Source organism: Cololabis saira, chromosome 21, assembly GCF_033807715.1.
Source record: "Cololabis saira isolate AMF1-May2022 chromosome 21, fColSai1.1, whole genome shotgun sequence".
NCBI lineage: Eukaryota > Metazoa > Chordata > Actinopteri > Beloniformes > Belonidae > Cololabis > Cololabis saira.
In genome coordinates, this window is record NC_084607.1 from 23,827,613 (window position 1) to 23,854,748 (window position 27,136).

The window sequence follows — 27,136 nt, forward strand, 5'->3', positions numbered from 1 at the left end:
GACTGAACTTTCATCCACCATCACAGTTAAAGAAGTTTGGTTGAATTCCAAATATATATAAATGTATGTATATATAAATATACAATGATGTTAAAGTTGAACTCTATCCAATACAGCATGTTTTATGAGGTAACTAGCTACCCAGTGAATCAGAGATGCAATATATAAGCTAATTTAATATTTATATGTAGTTACATTAGTGTTTTTGTTGTTTTGTTTTTGTTTCGGCAGCTTTTTTTTTTCCATTTTGCACAATATAACAATGCAACATACACTGTTTGATTTTAAAAGTTGAAAGCTGAACTTTTCAACTTTTCTTTTTATGGACGATGGTTGCTGATAAATGTAATTTCTCTGGGGTTTGCTTGTTTTAGCTTCCTCCTTCTGACAGTGGCATGAGAGAAACTGTCTGGATCCCAACTGTAAACAGATGAGGCAATAATAAAACTCCTGGTTAAATATGCAACACCAAAACCCACCATTGCAAGATTAATGAATGGATAAAATGTAGTAACAATTCTCAACATTAACCTCTATAATGAAACAGTGCATTAATGGAATGTGGATTATGACAAGCGTTCCTCTGGTTTATCACCCACTCACCATTCCTATCTACTGCACAAATGAAAAACAAGACAAAACAAAACATCATGAATGTTTTAGAAAGCTCTTTCTGATTTTTACTTCTGGATGTGCTTTTATGCTTATTTTTCGGATCACTTTGCATCTTTCTACGGTGACCCAATTGACTGTAGAACTGGAAACCTTTTCTTTTTTTTTTTTTTTTTAGAACTGGAAACCTTAACAGTCTCCGTGACCCTTTGGTCCCCACACTTTGGTAGTTTCCAGGGTCACAGCTTCCACAGCGCAGTGGGATTTCGACACCTGTGAAGGGGCTGCATCCTTTCTCTCCACCTATGTTGAAGAGGTACAATAGGAGAGTCTAATCAAGTCATACCACGCACTGACAAGACAAGCTACAGGAACCAAACACAGTTTTATATGGACTGACCAGCCTATGAATAGTTGAGCTCCAAAGCTTAAAGTTTTAAAAACGAGCTTTGAACAAGCTTATCTCCTAAGCACAGATAATGCTTGACAAAAAATACATTATTTTTTAACAAAGGATGAGCTGGCGTTGCCATTACCTTCATGGCCTGCAGTCTTTACAGCAGGGAAATAAAAAAAGAGCACACTGTTAATAGAAGTTTTATGATACCTGAAAGGATTTTACATACATAGGTACAGCCTGAGTGTGTTTAGAGTGGATGATATGGTATTGTTGACGCATTAGGTCAAATCGGTACAAAGCAGCTAAAGGGCAGAAAGCTGAGAGCTGAAGATAGTGACACATCAACGCTTCGGTGGTTTCTTGGCTTTTGTCCGACGCAGATCTAACTCAGCAAAAGTAACGTCTTCTCCCTGGCTCTGTTAATGATGAAGCCGAGGCTTTTGAGTCCTTTTGAGTCCTTATTGTTTTTTTTGGGGGGAAATGACTGGTTAGGGGAACTCAAAAGAGAGACTTTGCTCTATCTCAACAAATCTTGTACGTATTGACAGCAGATTCAAACAAAAAGTCAGATAAGCATAGCCTTATTTTATTTCTTTTACAAATCTAACCAGATATAATGACAGATCTACCTGAAGTTCTGTGTCATTGCCCAAGAAAGAAATTTTGACTGCTCAGGATTTGAAAACAGCTCTGCTTAAGACCTTACTGTAACTGATGTGAGAGTGAAAAAGATAATGTCGTGTCTGACGACCCTGGTGGAGATTCTCTGTCTTCCAGGTCTTGGTCAGTCTCAAAAACTTGAAACAAACTAACTGTATTTCTTTTAAACTGACTGAACCTTCTGGATAGAAGGTGAAACATCTATAGAGCCAAGAAGAGCCATTTGCCTTGATTCAAGTGTTTGAAAGTTATGCAAGCGTATGCTTGTGTATCAGTCTGGCTTATTTGTTGATTGCTATTGAAAGAATTTACTATTAGACATCAAGCAATGTGGGTTTTTCAGAGCCTGATGCCAGTATTTAGAAATCGATGCAGCTAATGCCTGATTTAAGATTACCTTTTTTTTCTATTGGCTCACATATTGACCGATTCTATTTCCCATCAAACAAACCAAACACATACGGCTTTGACAAAGAATAATTCAAGCCTTAATGTTTTCCCCAAGGAAGTTAAGATATTCTTCTGTCTGTACCAAAACTGATTGGAAACTCACTTGGGTCTGCTAGTAAGAGGCCAGAGGCAAGTGTACTTCTTACCAGCAGAGGACTGCCCACAGATGTGCCTGCATGTTAACTGGCTAGATATCCCAACATGTTGGCCAATGTCAATTAAAAAAAGAAAGAGAAAGCCAATAATCAGCCCGATTACTCAATCACTATTTATGTTTTTATTCAAGCTGCTTTTCAAGAGTGACTGAGCTGAATTTGTCATTGTGATACTACTGGTGATTTTGTATTTTTATTTTTTTAATAATGTTGTTGTAAACTTGAATAGAGATAAAGTTGTTATGTTCCTTCTATTATTTATATTAAATAGTCACAGTATTTGCTTTAAAGCAACTCCGGGTAGCGAAACAAAGTCCGACCACACGGGGGCGGGGTATCACACGTCAGTGGCATAAGACACGTCCAAGTCCCTCTAAAGCAGAGCTCTTCATGTCCAGGTGTTGGGGGTCGCTGTCCTGCAAGTTTTACACGTTTTGTTGCATAAAAACCCCTGATTGAAATTAAGTGATCATCATCAGCTTGTCTCAAGGTCTGCACGAGTCTGTTCATGACTTCTGTCATGTTCCATGGGAGCGGTTTCCGAGTCTACCCTGAACACATTACAATCTCCGCTCACCGATTCCAGATCATCATCACCTGTGCTTTTAAGCCGCAGGCATGCGCTTCCCCAGAGCCAGATCGTCAGCTTCTCTAGCTGTTTGCATCTTTTTCCCCCTGTGATTACGCCTTCCTTGTGAATTAATCCCCTGTGTTTCCTGACAATGACTCTGCCGAGCCTGTTCTGGATACTTCTGCATGGATTTGCTCTGCATTTCCTGACTGTGCTAGTGTCAAGCCCCTTCTGGATCTCCGCACAGACTCCGCAGAATGGACAACATTATATATTACAAAAATAAACCTCCAGCACCGGACTTGAACCCTGTTCTAGAGGGACAAATTGGCCTTTGGGTCAACACAGAAGATATTTATACCCACATGTGGATGGTGCTAGTATTACTACATAGAGTGGCTTTAAATGGCCATGGTTTTGATCTGGAATCAGTCTAAACAGGTAAAATAAATAAACAAAAATTGCATTTCTCTGAAAACACAAATTCTCACAGTAAGCACTATCCTTTTTATGTTCATACACACCTTCAGGAACATTTACAAGTATGAAAAAAGTTTGGTTAGCTGTCACACACACTGGATGATGAGCACTGAATGTGTGTGTGTGTGTTTAGCATTACCCTAAAAGGCAATGACTGGCCCAGTCGCTCCGTATGTTTATAACACAAAGATAGAAACGCACATGCACACACCGACATGCACACTTCCCCCGGAGAGAGAATTAGTCAAGCGTGAGGAAAGGAGAGACAGAGGGTAGGGAAAAGATTAAATGGACCGTGTCCAACAATCATACTTCTTCTTCTCTTCTCTCATTCTTTTTTTTCCAAGGCATTTAAAGCATTTGAAACCTTATGGCATAACACGTTTTACACGTGTTATGCCATAACGGCATCTTTACAAACACATAGACAGATTTACAACTGCAGAAGAATAAGCACAGAAAAGCACCGATGGGAATTCAGTTATGTGGTAAAGTTTAAAAGGTTGCACTGGTCTACAGTGATCTTCCTCCTGAACTGATCAAACCATCTATCGGGAAAAGTGCAGTTTGCGGTGAGCCACAAACAAGCCAACCTGTTCGTATTCAGGAGACACGGGAGCAGCTTGTTTCTCAGTACACGATAGGAATAAACCTGTTTATCTGAACTTTTTATGAACTCTTTTTGTGGAGTTCAATACACTCTTTCATTACCGTCTTAAGACTTCACTCCTCACCTTATAACTACACTCAGATGTTTTACTGTTTTACAATTTCAAACTGGACAGTAAACATCAGAGGAAAAGCCACTAAAACTCTAAAGATCACCAAATAACATCAGCAAGGAAAACCTCTAAACATAAATAGAAAACATCCGTCAATGTCCATCTCAAGTGTTTTGTTCTTTTTTAGAAAATGAAACATGTAAATACAAAACTCTGGTGTGTCTTAATGTCCACGCAGCAGCCTCATAATTGTCTGCACTCAAGGAAAATAAAGGTGAAAATGTAAATAATTCTACCCCAGTGACATTATTGTGTGAGTATTGAAACACAAAAAAGCAATTAACCGTGCAAAGAGAAAAATGTTAAAAAGAAAACTGAAGAAGTTCTGGTGCAGCAGGTATTGCATGAGTGTCCTGGTCACCTCAGATGACACGCAGTCGATTAGGAACAACATGTTGTGACAGTCATTGCATTAACTGCTTCTTCTGGGAATCTAAATAAATTTACAAGAAAGAAGGATCTCTTTCTCACAGTCCCTCCAGTGTTGTGCAACACTCGCAGTCCTCACTAAAATCTACATCTTTGGAGGCAAATTATAACTAACAACACATTCCAAACTGAAAGGACAGTTATTCTGCGATGATTCATTGAAAACAGATCAATAAATGCCTTACTTACTGATTACGCTTCACTGACTATCACCCCCATGCTGTTCTGGCACTAATTTACCACCGTCCCTGTATTACACCATTTACAAATGATTACAACATTGCAAAGCATTAAGTTCTAATCAACACACAAATGCCAGTTTAACCGTGTAAAACCGCTATACTAGGGGGAAACTAAATACATATTTTTATGTAGATCCAGATTTTTCTATTCAGCCGCACAAATGTTATCATGTTGGAATTGAAAGGCTCAAATAAGCCGACCACAATACTCCTCTATCCGTTTATGTGTTCTAATCATGGAGTGGTGAGCTATTTTGTGTAATGGGGGACATTTGTGACAATTATAAGACTGATTTCTCTTGGAAGAGGATGTGTAGTTTGTTGGTGTATTGGATACAGAAGTCAGGGCAAGATGGAAACAAATGATCCAATGTGGCGACCCTTAAAGGGAAACACTGAAAGAAGACAATGATGATGAGACTAATGTCTCTCCATATAAATGTGCCCCAGAGTGTGTGACAGTGAAGGGAAGAGAGAGAAGCATCTTTGGTGCAACTGTTGGTCAGAGAGACTGAAAGCAGAAACATGAGCCTGTGCTACCGTGCTTTATTCCTGCTCTCATCAATCAACCTGACTCCATGAGGCTAACTTTAAACTACTGATTCCAGGCCTCTTCAACCCATAACTACACCGTTCTCCTGCACATCTTACCTGCTCATGGTACTCTATCCCCATGCTGAGAGTGTTGACAAGGATGGCAATCATGATCCCTCGGTTGAAGTATTTACTTTCCACAATCCTCTTCAGTTTGTCCCTGAAGTTTATCCAGGCTCGAACAGCTCCGTTCCTGTACTCCACCACTCCCCGCCGCCGGAGTCGACTTCTGCCTCTGATGTCGCATCCCTGGAGATACAATTCCAGGTACAACAAGCCGTATTTACTAATTATTGGACAAAAACAAATTAATACGCATTTATAGATGATACTATATCCTCCTGTTAAGATTAATAATAATAATAATAATAATAACAAATAAAGATATATTGATATATAATTATTTCCATTTTCTGGTATTTTTGCCAGAGGTTCTTCTGTCAGATCGTTGTATGTTAATCTAACACCATGTCATCTCGAGTGCAGCACCATCTATCTGACCTGGGGGAAGTCGTGCAGTCCGTCGGCCTCCCCCTTGCCTCTCTCCTGGTCTCCGAGTTCCAGCTCCAGAGTCTCGAGGCTGCGGGCGCACAGAGGGCAGCTGAGCAGCTCCAGGAGCAGCGGGCTGGGCACGACCCCCGCCAGCTGGAACAGCAGCCTCTGGCGACCTAAAGGCGGGATGGATGGAGATGTTCACAAGTATGTCTTCTTTTTGACTCTCTCACTTTACTTAGCTGGACAAAGAAGATCCTTACAAATTGCTTTTCCAGCAGAAATTCCCTTATTGATTTAGAAATGTAACAACATAGAGTGGACCTTCAATTTAAACGGGCGCATGCAAACACGCAGGTTGTGAAAGGACGTAGATTTTGATCATCTTTTTATGAAAAACAAACTAGGAATCCTAAAAAAAGTTTGAGCGCTGTTTGGATGTTTAAATAACACCACAATGCAATAATTTGCACATGTCTGAAATACTATCACTCAAACATGAAAGAACAGAGAAAACCTGTCAAAGGTTGATAGTAGAAAAAAAATACTTTTGTGAAAAAAAATATTTACTTTTTGATTTTGGACAATGTCAATGAAATGATGGAAAAGTATTTCTAAATAAAAACCCCTGAAGGGACATCGCGGAGCTTAACTGGTAACAGCTCAGATACGTAACTGGGTAGAAAAAGAACATCTTAGGGAGCGAGGATCTCTCAGAAGAAGAGATGGGCAGAGCCTTTGCATAGACTTTGAATAACTGTACATAATGTAATCAGAAAATTACGGGAGTCTGGAGAAAGACATGATTCTGGAAATCCCTGTCAAATATCAACTCACTGGACTCTGGTATAATTTACATTTTACTCATGAGACAAACTTCTTTTAAAACTGGGCTTAAAATATAAAACGATACAATGTAAATCAAATTTGATTCAGGCAAGGACGTAAAACTATGATGGATTTTCGACGTGAGCTGCACCAGGTTTAACAGCTGTTTCTTTTTGTTTGTTTTTTCTCCGAAGAGGGAAAACTGGAGCCTGATAGATCAGACTCCAGCCTGAAAACGATCCACAGGGCCTCCCCAACCAAAGGGCAGGACCAGGGTTGCTTATCGAACTGCATTTGCACCAGTTGGTTAGCACTACGACCTATCACCGGACCACCGAACCAGGTGACCAATGCAGAGAAAGATGGGAATGAGTCAAAGGAGAGTGTGTTGTGTAGAAGGTAGCCTTTGGGTAAAACAGCAAATACACCTTGTAAAGGAATGATTTCAGTGCCTTATTCTGTTCAATTTTTGAAGAAAAGGCTGAATCTTAACTGTCAATGCCAAAGCTGATTCAAACTGTTGCAGCCATCTACACTGTTTACATCCAGATTATGTCTCTGCTTTGTGGTAATCACGTTAAACCCACCCAGAGACTCTCTCTACAAGGAAAAACTGCTTTGATTGTCTCTCCAAAACTGATGAGCATAGTGAATGAGCTCCAACGGACGGTAACTAGGCTCACCTGCAGAGAGAATAAAAATGTGATAGCGGTATGTCTATATTTCTTAGATCTTTTTTTAAAACCTTGAGCACCACAAGATGACTACTCTCCGGTTTCATTATAAACGAGACAAGGCAGACATCTCTGCGGCTTATATCTCACAAACTTGGCAGATAACACCAAAGGAATCCAGAAGGATACCTAGCTGCAGAGGCTTAAGCCAAAAACATTTGACTGAGGAACAGAGACTGTCTCTTGAATATCATCACTTTGAGTATGAGCTATGTGAGGATGAGTATCAACATTTCTTTCAGCACGATGTGAGATTTCTGTCAGAATAACAGAAGAGACACAAAGAGAGGCATAGATAATGAAAATGCATAATGACATGGCTGGACAAATATAATCCAACTGATATTTAGTCCTTTTTCCATATAGAGGCAAGAGTGACTGGCTGCCACGGTGAGCATCGCAAGCTTGTCCGCAATTCAGGATACTGTGTACCCACTCTCTTTTAGGGCTAAAGCCTTTTTAAGTCAGTACAGAGGAAGTGCCAAGCACGGCTGAAAACTAACAGAAGCAGAGCCTGACTTGCTGAAACATCATCACTTGGAAAGCTGGATCAAAAGCTTGTCAAGTGCCTTTTTTTTTTACAACACTGTCTAATACATCAAGCTATAAAAACTGCTGAGTGAATCGTCTTCATATTTCATCGTCGTTTATGATCTTTTAGATGGCTGCTGCAAATAAATTTCCTTATCCACGTTATGACAGATTGTTGATTTTCTCGCAATTTCTCTCAGTTCCTTTCCTTTAGAGAAATCAAAAGTCTTTGGGGCAAAAACACCAGCTTGTATTGCATTAGCTTTGATCAGATTACATTTTCTCTACAATTAGATTTGTGAGGTACAGACTTGGCAAAAATATTCCCAAGGACATTGGTGCACTTAAGGTATAAAAGGGGCTTTTCAACCAAAACCAAGGTTCAGGTCCTAATCCTGTTACGTTACGAGGTTTAGTAAACAGCCAGTCATCTGACGGAGCACAGAGCAAACTTTTAGAGCAGATCCAGACATGGCAAGATGAACATATGCTGTATAAATATGCAAAAAGTGTTCAAATCAAACGTATTCCTGATTGATATCATAGCTGTCTCGTGATGCATTGCCATAACAACAAGGAAAAAGGTGGTAAAGCATTCTTCATTATGATGAATTATTCATGCATATTTTAAATTCTAACTATGATGTTTTTCAAATCTTAATCTTAACCAGGTAGTTTTTAATAATGAACAACAAAGTAGTACAGTAGAAAAAAAGGACTGTCCTCAAACCACGTCTTCATGGTTGAGACTTCATGATTATTCCATCTTCTGCTTATGTAATATGTGCTACTTGGCTTAAGGAAGCAGCGCTGATGTTTACTGTTAAATGAGCGGCCAGCAGTGTCTAAACGAGTGTGTAGTTGCTGGCAGTCTCAGCCCATTAGGACCAACCAGACAGGTCTATCACACTCACAGCTTTTTCATTTTGCAAATTGCCTCTCTACAGTACAGTCTGCCTCTTATATCCTCTTCCTCAATCTCCTCCAGCCTCTGTTTTTCCCTCTCTCTAATATTTTTCCTCTTTTTTTCATTGACCTAATTTACTTTTCTCCCAAAGGCTCCTTCCCTTAGGATGGCATATCTTTGATATGTTATGCCTCACTTTTGAACTTTTGATATTTTCTTACTTTCAACCTCGGTACTTTTCAGTGTACCGATGCATACCTGTTTATGTTTACGCTGCCTCCCCCTAATTCTTCACACCCTGTCCCGATTGACTCGGTCTTATTTATTTATCCAGATCCCTGCACTGATGTTGTAATGCTTCCTGTCAGAACACGGAGTGCTGCTTAAGACTGATGGACCAAGAAAAAAAACACGGCAGACAGGCTACCGTAGGTCACACTAGGGGACAGCCCGACGCATGATGAGAGGCAGAGTGAAGGGGGAAGATTAAGGACTAAAATCAGGCCCAAGGGAAATCTAAACCATGATGTGTTTAATGTTTGTGTAAAGGAATTTGCCTCTGCCTTAAGCTGACCCGACATCCTTGGATGCCTCAGTCAGGTTAAAACAAACTTGAATTTATTTTCCCCCGTTTAGTACAATTCGTTCCCTCCGGCATGAACAGTCATCACACTTTACGTAACGTATTTAGGCACACTGAGATTTTGTACGTGTTAAATCAAACCGAGTTTGTAAACTCAACAAGTGATTCAGACCCAAGGAGCAAGCTCTGATTTTCTTTTCCACGTCAATGCGGATGTGCCCCAACATGCAATTTCTTGAATGACCACCAGGGGCTGACTCCGAAGGTTGAGTTATTTCCACTGAGCCATGTATTCAGTACTCGAGTTGAGGGGGGATGAGGCGGGATGGCATCCCCCCCCTGAAATAAAAACGGTCCAAATCATCCCCCCTGTAAAACTGCCATCCCCCCTTTCCATCCCTTATGTCATTTCATCAATGAATGTGGTTTTACTGCTATTTCAACATTTAGAGTCATCACCAGAAAAATAACACCAGAAAAATAACTTATTTGACAATTTTCACCTGTTTCAAGTAAATTTTCACTTGAAATAAGTAGAAAAATCTGCCAGTGAGACAAGATTTATCTTCTTATTCCAAGCAAAAAAATCTTGTTCAACTGGCAGATTTTTCTATTTATTTCAAGTGAAAATCTACTTGAAACAGGTGAAAATTGTTGTTTTTTCCAGTGATGAGTCTTGTTTTAAGTGTAATGAGATTTTTTTTTACTAAAATGAGACATTTTAACTAGAAATAAGACAAATATTCTTGTTAGGATTTTGAGTTTTTGCAGTGATCCATTTTACTTATCCTGTGAAGGACAGAGTCATATTGATAAGTTCAGAAAACTGTTTTTTATTGCTGTGTTTTGATGTATTTGATGTAAGCCCAGTGGATATTTAAAGCTTACAGAAGGCTGCATTTAACTGCTGCTATGTCATTCCTGCAGTATTTCTGCAGGTGTTTTGGTCACTGCTATTATTTGTAATATATTATATCATTTGTAATCAGCACAAATTATCTGTCCCCATATGATAAAATCCACCACCCCCCCTGATTTTTTTTCTACAACTCGAGTACTGCATGTATTGATGGCTCAGAGTCATCTCATGCCAAAATGATGACAACCTCAGCACCGGAAATCAGGTTCTTTAGAAGCCTGTGGGGAATGTCACAGGAAGCTTTATCCTGTATTTGTAATAATAATCTATGTTTGGATAAGAGGAAACAAACTGAGGTGGGAGAGCATCCATGCTTTACTTCTACTGCTATCCCTTCAGGTGTTGATGGGTCTGTGTGCTGTGCAGTGTGTGTTTTCTTACTGTGCTGTCCCATGAGCTGGTAAAGCTTGTTCAGCGTCTCTGTGTGTTCAGACGCCGGGTGGTTTGGTGGATGCTGCTCCGGGCTGGGCTGCTTTGAGTGGGGTGGCGGCGTCTTGCTGCTGTAGCTGCACACGAAGGATGGCAGGATGGTCGGATAATTCATCCCCCCGTTGAGTCGCCCAAGCAATGCACCCATGCCCTGAGTGACAACAGCCGGGTTATTGCTGCTATTTCCATTTGTACTTCCTCTCCGGGAAGGAAGGGACTTCAGCTCCAGCTCCTCCCCCCCTTCAACATGTCCCTCTCTGTCCATGTGCTCAGTGGTTGCCACACTGATGGTGTGCTGCCCGCCGTTGCTGAGGCGACAGTGCTGGTGCTGGTGATGCTGCAGGAGGTTGTGTATTGGCCTCAGCCACAGTGCATTTCCCGGGCCCGAGCCTCCGCAGCCCCTGCTGGAACCCTGGCCGTGCCCGTTGCCACCATTGTTACTGCCTCCCCCGCTGCCATTAGGGTTCACCTTTTTACGCCGTTTACTGTTCAACCAACGAAAGACAGAGAAGGTTCAGCAGATGGATAAATGACACGGTTCTCCTTAAACCGGTATATCTTACCTGTGCCAGCCATAGTACATCCTCTGCACCCTGCGCACCAGCTTGCGGTAAAGGTGACTAATGTAACGGAGCATCTCCTCATAGCACGATCCGGGTTCACTGTAGCTGGCCAGTGTGGAGTCATTGGACATAAAGCGAGCACGCTGCTCCCTCATCAGAGCGTTCTCCCTCTGCTTAGTCTCAGAGAACTGGGTGGCGATGACCACGAGGCACAAGTTGATCATGAAGAAAGAGCCCACCTGGTTTGGAAGGTTGGAAGAAATCCAGGATGGGACTGGTTGCATTTTGTCAATCCACACAAATGTTAAACATTAAAAAAAAAGTAGTCAAAAGTATTCCTTCAATAAAAAAAAAATATTACTAGATGAGCTGAAATATTTACCGTATTTTCTGGACTATAAGCCGCTACTTTTTTTCTAGGTTTTCAACCATGCAGCTTATACAAAGGTGCAGCTATTCTGTGGATTTTTCTTCCACCGCTCGGGGCGCTCTAACCGGAATTAGAATCAAAACTAAGACAAAATAAATGCAAAGAAGAATACGCTACTACTTCTTTAGCAGATAGAACTAGGTAGAAGCAGATTTCAAACAGATAAATAGATAAATAAATACTGGTTATTTTCTCTTGGTTCCGTCCCGTTTTAATCAGCAAAGTTGCTGCCGTGTTAAAAGACACTGTTACAAAAGGATCTATTTAGGTACAAACATGTACATCATTTACAGTTCAAAATCCTTCTGTACATGGAGTAAATATCTAATCTAACAACATAAATATCTGCGGCTTGCATATCTTTTTTTTTTAAACAGAGCGGTTGCAGCTTGTATATCTTTTTTTTTAGAAATAGAGCGGATGCGGCTTATATGCAGGTGCGGCTTATAGTCCAGAAAATACGGTATCTATAATAATGAATGAAAAATGTTTCTGTTAATGAGGTGGGTTATTATGTGTTTCAGCTGTTGCCAATCAGAATTATTGAGATTCATGTGTTTCCATCTTCCTCTGCAGCGTCTCCCGTCTTACACCATTATTTTGTCCATCACTTCGCCCCCTCACCTGCACAAGCCGACTCACTTCCTCCTCTAACCATCTAATCTGAGCTGAGTCATACTTATTCCCTATCTTTTCCATTTTGACACAACCAATTCAACTCCAGCCCATGTGTCCCCTAAAACCCAGATAACAAAGCAAGTCTTATTACCGGTTTGTAAACGATTCTTTTCCCACTATCTGGAACCCTTCTGTTCCTCTCAACACTACCACCACTCCCCTTTCATCTCTCTTCTGCTATTCCTTCTTTTTTTAAGTGTCCCCAGAGGTATTTAATCTCCTCCACCATTGCCACCACGTATTCTCACCATCTGCTATCCTACATCTCACTGTCACACGAGCTGATTTTCATTCCACATCTGTGCAAAGTACACACACTCCCCACCCCTCACTGGTTCCCAATATTTCAATTCACATTGCAAATGAAAGATAGTAGTCCACTGAGATCAACTCCGTCCATCACGACTGCAACCTAACAGGAAAAGAAAGGACCCCCCCTCTAGTGTTGTAACACCCTCCCACATGCCCCACTCTTCACAAGATCACTTCTAGACCTTCTGACTGTTGATATATTACGTCTTCTGGGACTGTAAAAGTAAACATTGAATCCACAGCACTTCTGTCCTGAAACTATTCTGGACCTTGTTTAAACAGTGCCTCACCTTTTAAAGCTATACAAAGGAATTTGTGGTATATTTTGGTTAAGAGGGGTCCCCCAATACACGTGGAAGTTTAGTCCTACAACTCTGTTTGAGATTTACTCCTGCTAGGTCTTGTTTTTTCTTCCTTGCTTCTTATATCTTTCATTTCTTGGGTCTCTTATTTGCCTCTTCTATTAATATAGTGATAATCACAGCCATCATGGACTACCATTGTTGTGACATTGTGTTGTAAAGTGATATGCAGGTGCCTCAGGAGATGACCAAGATAAGAGCGCGGGCATGGGATGACACAGGAGCTAGATGATGCTTCCAAAAAGTTCACACACTTTCCTTTGATTGAAGCTGAACGTGTTAACATGAGAATAATCCGTGCTGTCCCTTGAATGGGTTAATCTACTTGCCATGACTATTCCTCAGGCTTCATAAATTATTAAAATCAATCTTGTGTTTATAAGATAGACAGTTCCTGGGAGGAGTTGTGGACAACATAAAAACAATATTCCAGCCAGCATTCATAGTGATGGCCAACCAGAACTGGTGAGTGTGAACAGCTGAGCAAAGGTTTAACAATATTAGAGAAGTAGAATATACAGGACTGTCTCAGAAAATTAGAATATTGTGATAAAGTTCTTTATTTTCTGTAATGCATTTAAAAAAACAAAAATGTCATACATTCTGGATTCATTACAAATCAACTGAAATATTGCAAGCCTTTTATTATTTTAATATTGCTGATTATGGTTTACAGTTTAAGATTAAGATTCACAGAATATTCTAACTTTTTGAGATAGGATATTTGAGTTTTCTTAAACTGTAAGCCATGATCAGCAATATTAAAATAATAAAAGGCTTGCAATATTTCAGTTGATTTGTAATGAATCCAGAATGTATGACATTTTTGCATTACAGAAAATAAAGGACTTTATCACAATATTCTCATTTTCTGAGACAGTCCTGTATTTGAGGTTTTGCCATTTTGCAAAGGTCTGGAAGAAGAACTGAACTGTTTCCTCAGCTTGTTTGGATCAGCAAGAACAAGCCAATAAGGTCAAGGCTGCCATGATCAAAACACAGCTGAAATACCAGAGTCACTGTCCAGAACATTTTACAGACTGCAATAAAAAAGATAACTCCCATCTCCGAAATGGTTCAATCTCAATTACAGTTTGTAGTTAAAAAAAAATGTTGATACTTACAATAATGAGCAATATAAAATATATAAAATTGTAGAAAGAGTGAGCATCCATGACATAGTACATGATGTCCACCCATCCTTCCAGCGTGATAACCTGATGGCAACAAAACAACACAAACAGAGAGAAAGAATCACTTTAGTTAAAATATAAGAGCCAGCAGATTTCAAAAAATAAAAATTGGCATGGCTCTGCATTTTACTACCTTGTAAAAAAAACAAAAAAACAATACGACTACCGTGTAGAGAGATGTCTGTGAACGCAATCGTGCGTGCATGTGTGTGTGTGTGTGTGTGCCAAGGCACTGGCTGAGCGCTTTCATGTAGCCGTTATGCTAATGAGCATTGGAGCTTCTCAGACTTGAAAGAGTGACTCAGCCCAAACAAACCAATTATCCTCTCACACCTCGACATCCACACCTTCAGCTCACACAAAACATTACAGTACAACCTGCCAGAACACACACAGCAACGGCACGGGTGCAGTACAGGCGCACTCATACTGGATCAGTGTGCCAGTTCCAGTGCAGCAGTGGCCACTATCTTCTCACTCTGCATCCAACAGGAGCATTTGGCTGGGCCTCCCTTAAAAATAATTATGTTTTTCTTTTGCTGAATCGATTCAGAGAAGGGTTATTTCACTGCTTAGGTTCATTGTCCTGCTGCATCACCCTACTGCTAAGAGATAGCAGGCAGACAGCTCTGCATGACCTTGTAGGAGGTTTTGGTAATCTTAAAAAGTAGTCCGGGCCTGGAGGCACAGAAAACCCTGACATCATGCTTCTACCATGCTTCGCAGTTGCTGTGATGATACTTTGATGTTATAAGCTGTCCTCCTTCTGAACTATACACAATGCTTACAGTTCAAAACATATTTTCATTTGTGTTGCAGATTTCCGAGGATCATTTTTAATTTTTTTTTTGTTAGCTGTGGCTTTTACGCTGGTCTTCTGGACACGCTGCCCATTCAAGGACTTGCCTTTGGTTGGCTCATGAAGTTTGTTAATTCTCATGATTCAAGCCCTCAGCTATTTCTTGTGGGTTTTTCTTTACCTCATTGGGGATAAATCCTTGCTCATGAACTTCCTCTAGGAAGAATACTGCCTAACAATTTGTTCAACTCTCATCTGATGAAAGCCAAAAAACTTTGAGATGACTTTGTGAGTCTTTCCACCCTAATGCTTTTGATTGTAGCCTATGTCTTCAAACATCCCCTCTGTGCGAGACATGGTTCACATCAGCAGCTGCTGCTTATGATCAGCAAATTTAAAATGGTTGAGCGCCTTTTATCAGTCAAAGTACCTCTAAGTCACATCCTCTAAACTCATTTTACTGAGTGGACTATAGGTGGGCCAATTACCAACTCTAATTACCTTCCGCTGAAGTATATAGCCTGTGGGTTCACTTCTATTTTCCCCCAACACCAAATGTTTAATGGGTGTGTTTAAATATGACTTTAGAATTTAAAATTGTTTGTGTGTCATCACCTTAAGCATGTCGTGTTTGTCTATTATTGAGACTTAACTGATCTCATTTTATGGCAAACTCATGCAGAAAACCAGAAAATTCCAAAGGATTCATACGCTTTCTTCATTCTTGTTATTTTCGAGAAGGAACCCTGAACAGTACATGAGGGTTGAAGATAAACTATACCACAAGGACTATAGCCTCTGTACGTGAGGCGCCTGCTCAACTAAGTGTCTGGTGCCCTGATGACCTAAAAAGATTTGAATGTACATGTGTAAACACTGAGGGGATAATGGTACGGAAAGGGATAACAAACCAGGACCCCCATTTACCTTTCAGTACAGCTGGGACCTAAATATCATTAGTCTCTCTGGCTCCACATTTCCACCCTTTTCTCCTTTTTTTCACTTTAAATCGTTTACTGCGTCTGTTTAATTCAGTTTCAGTAGATAATATTCTCCTTTTAGTTATGTTTTTTTGAGAATGCAATTTCAACTTTGATGCCATCATTTACATGTAAATGTTAGGTAGGGTAGGCCGATCTGGATGGTGTCATGTCTACTGATATCTGAAACAAATCAAACAGGAGTGGTACCTCCTCCATCCTGTTAGAACCCCCACCCCCCATCCCCAAGAAATAAGATGCTTGTGTATGAACCCTGCAATGACTATTGGATTTTATTATATTTTTTAGCCGTGGAAACTTGGCCAATTTCTGATTCCTCATTAATAGCATCTTTCTTCCCTCTCACCTGGAATATTGCTATCCAAGCGTAGCCAATGTTATCAAAGTTGACCGCCCCCTGGTGGGGGTTGAAGTCCCCAGGACGGCAGACATTGTAATATAGGTTCCAGTTGACGCAGCCGTTAACGCTGACTCCACCGAGCAGAGGAGAGCCTGGGTGAGGAGCGGCCAGTAAGCACGGCTCCCCACCGTCCGTGGATGGGGGAACATCGTGGCAGCGCAGCATCCCGTTCTCGCGGGGGGCCGAGCAGATGAATGGACTGTCCTCACCCTCCTCAGTCATGTAGTAAGGATCTACAGACAAGTTGTAAATTCTGGAAAGGAAGAAAGAAAACTGTAACATCAGACAAAGCATAACTTTTTTTTTTTAATTCCCATTTGCAGCAGTAAGTTATTATTGATTCTGTTTGGACTGACTGATTAAAAAAAAATGTAAATAACAAAGAAAAGGATCCTGCTGTGATCCAAGTAAAACTGATTTGTGATTATTTAAGAGGTTTAAACATCTTGTGCATTGCTGTGACCACTTATTTTACAGTAAAGGGTTTTTATTTTTACTTTTATTAATATTGTGCCAATCACAAAAGACCAAGATCAGATCTAATATAATCTGTGTGATCGAGCTCCAATAAGAGACCCGGATTAGGAATGAATAAATAACATAGCAGACAGATGTACTGTATAACATATCAGAGATGATGGATTATTGCCACAATTAAATAATCATAGGTTGAAAGACAAAGAACAGTAAATATTTTTAACAAACTGTGTAGATGGTCCACATGTGCATACAACATGATTTTCCCATAAGTTACGACAAACTTTTGTTGTAGCAGATCTCAAATGACTCATATCAAATAATCCTTTTTTAACCACTTTGTGAAATTTTTTAGGAGAAGGATATTATCCATCAACTCATTCTCCACAGCTGTTTCAGGGTCATGGGCATGACAGGACTGGGCTGGAAGGAATCCCAGCCAGCAAGAGAAGAGGGATGTGATGTAACCAGAACGGGTCACCGGTCCATTACAAGGTCACATGTTGAAAAACCATCAAACACACGGTCACTTTTGCTCATTTTATACTCACTGATCTACCAAATATGCTTGTTTTTGGCCTTGGGGAGAGTACGCAAACACCCCAGCTGGGGACTCACTGTCTGATTATATCCATAATTGCAATTATGGTAATTATCCCCATTCTCTTCAGCTCAATAAACGTTTAAACATTTTTTTTTCTTTTCAAGGATAAATAATTGCCCAATTACCAGTACAACAACTAGAACAAAACTTTGTGGCTGACTAATTAGGAAGTCTTTTCTCCAAACATGTTTTTTTTTTTTTCAAATACTGTACATACTGTTAATAACGAGTTCAGTCATTATATCGAACGTGGTGACATTTTACAACATCCAATCAGCTTTAATACTGTGCACACATTCATGTAGACTGCCGAGACATTTTTACTTGAAATCTCTACACACTGTTAACATCCCCACATCTCGGAGACATTGAGTTCTATCCTTCTTCAGCTCGCAATCGCTAGTCTTAATTCCAATGACAAATTCTGCCTGATAATATAATAAAAGGTTGAACGGATCATCTTATAAAAAGCTCAGTGGCTCAAAAGTGAAGCCACTGCTGCAGGCAGCACTGCATGTCAAATGTGTTTACTGTTTGCTGACGGTATAACCGGCAATGTCTGTCTTTTCTGTCAAGACCTATGTACTTATGTAATGACAGATGGGTAAATCAGACATTTACAATACCACCTGGCTATTCACTCCACAAAAATGGATTCACATAAGACAATAATCAAATAAATTGCGGAATAGAAATCATAAATATCCCTAATGTGCCCAAGAGATGTGTATGTGTGGGTCTTCATTAGGAATGGGCGATATTTTACCGTTCACGATATACCGTCAAAAAAATTCCCCACGGTAAGAATTTGTCATCTTGCGGTAAAAACGATAAATTCCCGTTGATGTTTTTTGTGTAACAAACATGGCGGAAGGCAGATCTGAGAGCGAGGAGCTCATTAAACGAGGCTCCAGCTCCGTTATCTGGAACTGGTTTGGATTTAAAAAGAGTGACGAGGAGCAAACATCATCTATTATATGCAGAGTCTGCAAAAACAAAAGGAAATGGTTGTTACATTTTGATATAACGTTTGACTATTAGGAAAAAAAATTGCATAGTATCTAATTTGTGTCATGTTCCAACCACAGGTTAATTTGCACATTATATTTATATTAGAAGACGTCATCACTGATTGGATTTTATTTTCAGTGAACTTTTATTTATTTGTCCTGTTTCTTTATTTATCAAGTTGTATTTTTTTCTACTTTGTGATTTTATAAGCTAAGAAAACTCCAAAGACTGAATGTGGTGATAGATTTATAGTTAAAAAGGTGGAGTTGAATTGGTATTTTTTTTTTAATCGTCATTTTTATCGTTATCGGGATAAATGCCAGAAATTATCGTGATACATTTTTTAGTCCATACCGCCCATCCCTAGTCTTCATATATATACTGTATGGCAATTAAAATCAGCATATACAAACTTGATGGCTTGACAAGCTAATATCTAGGGCAGGGGTCTTCAACCCTGGTCCTCAGGACCCCCATGCTTTAGATGTTTCCATCTTCAACACACCCTGGTAAAAATGACTGTGTCATTAACACACTTGTGCAGACCTGGATGAGAAGCTGATAACGACCATTAATTAGAATCAGGTGTGATGATGCAGGGCAACATGTAAAACATGCAGCCAGGACAGGGTTGAAGAGTCTGCTCTAGGGTATCCATGGTGACAGCTGTTTCTTACACATGGTAGGGAGTTGTGACTGTGTCCTGAACTGTAACTACTTATCTGTAGCCACAGTCCTCAGAGCTCTCCGCCCTGGGAGTAGCACTTTTATTAGGAATGACGTTCAGTCTCCAGAAGTAGGAAGGGACCAGTTTCAGAAAGACAGCTTCTGTGAATTGTTGCCTCACTGATTTTTTTTCCCGTCACTTTTCCTACAAACCCTGACATCCTCTGTTCGTGTAACTGTCTGTTTTTCCGCCTCGCTTTCCAGCACTTTGATATGAACATGGTCAGTAAAATATCATCTTCTGGAGAAGTGACACATTAATCTTTGGACATATCTGTGGCTCTAAAACACAATCTGCAGGTAAAAAGAATGTGTGTTTGTGATGTAAAAAAGGTCTGAAAGCTAATTGGGGATATTTAAGTGTGTATTCCTGTGTGTTATTTAGACATGGTATATGCATTGAATGATATGTTGGACAGCCATACAGCCATTTGTCCTGTGAGAGGAAACGCAGTGCCATTGTGTACTCAGTCTAAAGCTTCTGCTTTCTATTTCTTCTCACTCGCTGAAAAGATTCATCCCCATTAACTCTAGTACAATTTGTACCATTACATCAAAGGAAGTATGAGTTCAAGGATCTCAGTATGACATTGTGGGCTTTATTTGTGGAATCTAAGGGAGCTCCTTTTCTTTTTTTATGTTCGGTGGTAAAGTTTCACTCCTCTAGGCTAAATCTTGAGTTTTTCCGTGTCTTCCTGTTCCTGTTGTCTGTCTCTGGGCCTAATTTGAGAGAAGCTATGTTGACATAAACAAGATAAGAAAAATTGAGGTGGAATGAGTTTGTAACTATTTTTGTGATGCATACTGTTTGAAATACAGCATCTGTCTCTGGAAACCAGTTTGCAGCCGTGTCGGCTCTTGTCTGTAGGTCTGTATTATTTTGACGGTGTGGCAAAGCTCATCCACCAAAGATTTTTTTCAGTTTCAGGTAGGTCCAAATGGATTCCCATTGGGATTTTGATTTCCTTTATTTTGAATAAAGCAATATTTGTTTCAAATAACCAGGTTTAAATCAGTCACTCATATCCACACAAAGGGATGTCCAGTAGGGCAGCCATTTTTTCTTATTTACTGCATAATTCTACGTTTCTACGTCTTGTGTCATCTACCAGATACCTCAGGTACTGTTTTGGGTATGTCATATGACCCGTAGATACAAAAATGGTGTTTACATTGCAATTTTGTGATCAGAAATTCCTTTTATTCTTATTACCTGTAAATGGAAGTTGTCAGAAATTGATCTTCTTCTATCTGGCATATTTTCTATTTTCAATTTCAATTTCTGGAATTTCGAAGTTAATAGAAATTCACCTACTATTGAACTCACAAAGACAAAATAGGCCTATATCAGGTTACACGGTCTAAATTTGTGACATGCATCATTTCCCCTTTAAATCTTGGTTGTCATATGTGGAGAAGAACATTTGTAAGCTGCATTGAGGGTAGAAAATCTACGGTCCATGTTTTTCTTTTATGCTTGTTTCATTTTGCACGCAAGAACAAAACCAGTTTTTCCCATTTCGATTCAACATAGGTGTCAGTGTCCCGTGGCGATGTCAATTATTACCAACTTAAGATTATATGAGGGAAAACAAATTCTATGTATGTGTACAAGGCTGAATTGTTTACCCTCTTATGTCCTCTCCCAGGAAGCAGCGGTTGCGCAGTAGTCCTGCCCACAGCTGGACTCCCACGATGCCGAAGATGAAAAAGACAAAGAAGCAGAGGAGGAGAACATTTCCCAGCATGGGTAAGGTGTCCAAGAGCAGTGTCACCAAGATCCTCATACCTACACAGTGGGACACAAACAGCAAAGATGCCATGAGAAATTAATTACTCGGAGTCTTGGATTTGGTGCAACAGCTAGTCTTTTATTATCCCTCTGGTTTCTCGACACCCTGACAAACCCTATTGATCTGGTAAGTATGGGGCCGATAAATTCCTCGTCACCACCAATATAATCACAAGTGATGACAATACTGAAGGTGACAGTTTGACATTATTTCATCCTCTGGGGTTTGAACTCAGAGCTTCCTTGTGGCTAATATTATCTAACTACATGCATTCAGCATCCATCTCCCGATGTCAGATATGTTCAGCGTCAGCAAAGTTGGGGATCCAGTCCCTGAGGTTGAAACGCTGAGTTCTGTCCCCTTTCACTTACATCACAGCCTTGTCACATTGATCACATTTACTGTACTATAACGCCATTCTACCACTATGCAGCAAACATTTCTCACGACTGTACCGGTGCTTTTTCGAGCATTTGTATTGGGCCACAGCAGAATGAGAATCTACGTGAGTCATAATGAAAATAGAAAAACATAAAAAAATTGTCTTTTTGTGCATTTGCAATGCATCAGCCTGAGAAAAAATCCAATAAACGGAGGTGCTCTTCATAAATTTGCATCAAAAGCAAAATAATTCATGTTAAAACAATTGGCCAGAGGCTGGGTTTATAACAAGTCATGGTGGTCATTTTTCCAGACATGTTAACAGGATAAGAATACTCATTGGACCCTGTTGCCTTTCCATTCTGACTTATTAGCTTAACGACATCATTACGAACTTGACTAAATTACGAGCATTATGGCTCACAAGATTCAGTGTGTAATTAAATCACCATTTACAGTAGATATTTAAAAACAGAGCTATTAAAAATGTGAATGCCACCCACTCCCTTATCTTTTTCAATTTTGGATTCATTAAATTTTTTTTTATGTTGGCCTCATGTGATGTATAAACTGCTGTTTTTCCTTTGAGGATGATTCACCATTGCTTTCTCCCTTTTTGATGCTTATCTGACAACAACAGTATCATCATTCAGCAAAAACTAATCCAAAATCCTTAACCTAGGCACATTCTTGCTGCCTCCGTAGGAATTAGACCAAGTGTCAGCCTGGTGCTGCTAATCAAATGCTCCTTGATGTATTGATCATCAGCATGTGTGGGTGGCTTGCTGGACAAATGCCAACAAATCTGAAATAACTGAAGCTAAGTTAAAAAGGGTCCAAATGGGCCCACATACACGTGAGAGACTGATAATGCCATACAGTAGATCGCGGGAGTGTGTCCATGTTCTCACAGTATTACTTGTACTGTCTGTAAGAATTAATTTAGAAAATTCAAAGTTGGGTGACAAACTGACATTTTATTGCCAACTTAATGAAATCAAACCATGGGCCACCAGATTCTAAATACTGCTCTTTGGTGGCATTGACATTCCAGGCAAAAGCAAAGTGTAGTGCTCACTTTCTCTCTCTCTCTTTTAAACTTTATACATGAAGACGGATGCTTAGATAACTTCATATTAGATCATGAAGGATATATCTAGGTGTTACACACACCACTTAAGAATGCTGAAGATGTATTTATGTAGCAGGGGAACACGGTGCATGAGTGTGTGTGTGTTAGTGTGCAGCACAGTTGGCAGAGAATGTGCAGAAGGCCTCCTACAACCAGCAGCTCTGTAAACATGAAGTACACAAAAAAGTGCTACCCGCTGTATCTAAGATACAGCACAGAAATAGACTCAGCATCTGTCGGACATCTCCCTTCCAGTCAGTCATATGGCGGATGATAGGAGGATATATTTCAGTTTTTCTGAAAGTACTTGTGTATTTCATGGTGTCACAGCTCAGCCAACAGGCTAAAAACATTCAAAAATGCACCTCAGTATGGACCATGGACTTCTCCGTCATAAGTGTTTATAACTCTTACTATATATGCTGTGCTTTAAATCGGTTTAGTCTCCTGCATTTTAGCTGTATAATAAAGAAATTCATGGAAGCGAAAAGAAAAATAATTCAGAAAATGTCAGAGGAAGTTTTTAGATAAGCTTTATCTTGACCTGCCTAAATATGAATCTAGAAAATCTATATTCTTACATGATAACATCTTAAAAATGCGTTCAGTTACACACAACAAAGTTGTAACTTTTCCCTTCTACTTCTGCTTGATGATCCTCAGTGCACTCCAGGATACTTTACACAAGTCAACACACGATACATGGTTGATAAGAATGGGCAGCGCTAAAACACATCCCCTGTACCTGGGTGTCCAGCATGCGAGTGCTGGCTCTGCTGCATCTATGAGTCAACACTGACCTTGACTTTTCCAGCTGCAGGAAGTTCCTGTTATTTGCTCACCATCCACCCCCCTCTGCTACTCTTTTAGTTAGCAACTCCCCTTTACCTTGTCCATGACATTAAAGACTACTTCTCTGGGCTAACTTTTGTTTAAAAAGGATAATGTTACATTTCTAGTCTCCAGGGAGACATAATATTACAACCTGCCACACTTTAAAACAGCCACCCACCAACTTAGAGACAGACACACACAGTGCAGTGAGTTGAAAAGTTGGAAGAATTGCTGTGTATTATCTTTTCTTACACATGTAGACCTGTTGTTGTCATAACATTATGTCATCATTTTTGTATATCTTTGGTCACACGCCTCAAAACTGTGTCCCACAAACCTAAAGTGCCTCTCCCAAAATGATTCCTACTGGCAGTCTGAATCTGAACATCCGTCTGGCCGATAGCTTAATGTATACTTGTTAATAATAGTAGAAGTTGTTATGACACCATTGTCTCCTGAAACTCTCTGGCTGTAGATTCACAGCCGCTTGTCACAGAGCTTTTAGGACATTGATAAACTATGTGTGAGTTTTAGTGAGCTTAAAACAAATGCCAAAGTCCTGCATCATCATTCAACCCACAGCAGGGAGGTGAAAGCATTGAAATACAGAACTGTACTGCTTAAGGCTTAAGGATGAAAGGCCAAACGAAATGCACAGTATAGTATAACACTGATGATAGTTGAAATATTTCAATAACAGCTTAAAAAATATGAAAACACCAGCTTTTACAGAATACGGATGGGGCGATAAGCAGCAACAGGAGCAGATTAAGGAATTCTCAAGGAAAAGGGTGGCAAGGCAGCATGTTTGGTACCCAAATGAGAGAATTTGAGATCTCTTTGTGAATGGATTCAATAAAATACTATAAAAATGACTTTAACAATATCATATTTCTGTAGTTATTCACTTAACTGCTTAGGGTACCACAGCTTTATTTCTAACTGGCATTGTAACTAGTATTGTAACCATTTTTTCTGGACAAAAACATTATGTGTGCGTAAGCAACTTGTCTTAGGCTTAACTGTTGCACAAGGGATTTCAAGATCGCAAACATTTCTACAGAGATTATGAAGAGTCTTGGATAAGTTGGGGTGTGCTCCTGGGATCTGTCCTCAGGTGTAAGGTAGCAAGCAGAGCAAATCTGACGCATCTTGGAATTTCAACCATATCCCAAAGGTGCAATACAATCACAAATCTTTAGTCTTATCTCATTTAAACAGAGACAGTCCATGATATAATTGGTGTCAACATCAGGGGTATTTCTATCCTTGATTCATAGCGGAATCTGATCGTGGTTGTCTGCATTTTAAAACAAGTGTGTAAGGGGGTGTTCTACATTAATCATTTAAAAATATTTATAAAGTTTTCTCAAAAATATCTAGTGTATTGTCAACATATGGGTCATTTATACTTGACATTTCCCCCAGTTTGTGTTTCAGTTCTCTCCCTCCTGTTTCCCATCTGCCCTGATTGTCTGCACCTGTGTCTCGTTATCCCCTGTGTATATCTAGTCTTGTCTTTCCCTGCTCCCCATTGGTCCATACTGTTTCCTCCCTACAAATGTCAAGTTTTTGTAGTTTTTGATCCTGTTTAAATTCTGGTTTTTGGTCTGCCTTTTTTGATCCTGCTCAGCAGCGCCTCCTGCCTCCTGCTCTCCTGCATTTGGGTCCTCACCAAAACCAATCGTGACAACTATAGATTGCAATTATTTTTCTGGGAATTTCTGTAATCCATGACACATTTGTAAAGTCCTGGATTTTTTGTCTACTCCTCTGGAATGTCCTTGAATACATAAAAACTGAGCAAAGAGTCTAACAAACTACCAGTTTCACAGTGAAACTGATAACTATGATTTGAATGTATTTCAGTAAAAACATTATTTGTCCTAGCAAAATTGGTATTGAAATGATCGGAAGACGTGTGTTATATAGACTCCATGGAAAATGATTCACTTCCTCAGAGAGCTGAAAGCCCAGACTGAAAGATGAGGAACAGCTTTTCAGAATGTTTAATCCCTCCATCTCAGAGGGGATGCGCCAATTCGTACCCTCTCAACGTGGGAGTCTTTTTCACTGAACAATGTGGTTTATTCAGTCGAGAAATCGCCAAAACACTTTTGACTCAGACAAAAAGGCATGTACACGTTCATACAGTAATGGACGACCCAGCTACATAACAAGAGAAGAAAGCCAACAGAGGGAGGCGGGCTGCACCCTCTGATAAGATCCCCATTGCAATGCTATTTTTCTTTGAAGCAAATACTTTTTGGCTTCTGTATCAACGTATAGAATAACATATTTAATGTGGCATGCAAACCCAATTTAATGAGTTTACATGGGTTAATGGCACCAAATGGAGCAGTTCTGCAATAAATGACATAAAACATACTTTTGCTTTGTCAGATCTTAAAATTTCTCCATTTTGCATGCCAGGCAATCAAATTGCTGCATTTTCAGAGTATAATGCCTATGGTTTCACAATACTGTATCGTGACATGCCAACATTTTGGATTCTGGACCCTGATACTGTACAAAATACCTCAAGGCACAACTGTAAACTGTCAAAAAAAAAAGAAAAAGTCTAATAAATGGTAGGGGAGGGTGGAAGATGGTGTTAAAATGCAGCTTTATGCTTCAGGGTGTATCTTTTTGTGGTGAAAACCTAAACACGGTTGTTGTTGTTGTTGTTGTTCTTTGCTTACTGGCTTAGTGAGTGAGTTTGTGTTTCAAACTGCTGATTGTTACATTGTTAGAATCTGCGGAGTACGAGCTCTCAGCTGATAGCAACCTTTTGTTTTTGGAAAGTGGGAGCTAGTCCCTGTTGTCAGATTTCTGTGGTATGCTGAATTCTTGTCTTTTTGGGAAAAATCTACCAGGTGGCTTAGTGTTAAAATTGTGTTTTTGTTTAGGTGGAAATGGTCTAAGAGTTGTGTTTTTATTTATTGTGTATTATGTATCACGGTTTGTATGTTTAAAAATCAATAATTTTAGCTATCATGTCTCTAAAATAAACACATTTCTATCTCTTTATTACTAATCAGAGAAGATAGAGCCATGATTTGCTCTCTATATAAGTGGGACTTACTTGGTACCCTGTTGATCGCCCTCAGTGGCCTGAGCACTCGGACTGTACGGATTGCCGACAGGCTGGCATTGTGGCCGTCCAGAGAATACTCCATTACTCTGAAGACATAGAGGCAGAAAGAAAAGGTTTTACATGATGTGTTGGACTCAATAAACAGTGCCAGAAAAACATGAGGAAAAAGAACACCAAAAAGAACGATATGATAAAGCAGCCCAGATGATTATTGTGGATTTGCCATTTAATTACACAGCGTCAGAGGAACTTGTTCTTCAGGACAGTGTGTACACATCACAGCAAACAAGCATAATAAAGATGAAAGTATACATAGAGGCAAACAATTATGGGATTGATTGTATTTTGAGTTCCATTCCGGTGGTGTGGGAGGTTTGTCTGGTCATCCCAGACTTAGGGGGATTGCTGCGAAGGTGGAGGCTCCTGACTCAGTCTTTCTCAAATGTTTACAGTTCTGTTTATAGATGAGGTGTTTTGGGGCTGCACAAATACGAGATGTATCACATAAAAGCCTATCCCAGGAGAAAATAAAGGTTGAAAACCAA

General features: G+C 39.8%; 1 protein-coding gene across 1 annotated transcript in view; it reads right to left on the bottom strand.

Annotated features, from left to right (window-relative positions):
• cacna1ha (calcium channel, voltage-dependent, T type, alpha 1H subunit a) overlaps nt 1–27,136 on the bottom strand; it is a 71,040-nt gene that overhangs the window by 41,846 nt on the left and 2,058 nt on the right. Inside the window, exons 3-10 of the mRNA XM_061712219.1 lie at nt 26,580–26,677; nt 20,984–21,143; nt 16,483–16,789; nt 14,268–14,360; nt 11,362–11,600; nt 10,751–11,283; nt 5,877–6,043; nt 5,433–5,624 (exon numbers count right to left, since the gene is read on the bottom strand). Coding sequence (XP_061568203.1) covers nt 5,433–5,624; nt 5,877–6,043; nt 10,751–11,283; nt 11,362–11,600; nt 14,268–14,360; nt 16,483–16,789; nt 20,984–21,143; nt 26,580–26,677 — 1,789 coding nt within the window. The remainder of the gene's footprint in view (nt 1–5,432; nt 5,625–5,876; nt 6,044–10,750; nt 11,284–11,361; nt 11,601–14,267; nt 14,361–16,482; nt 16,790–20,983; nt 21,144–26,579; nt 26,678–27,136) is intronic.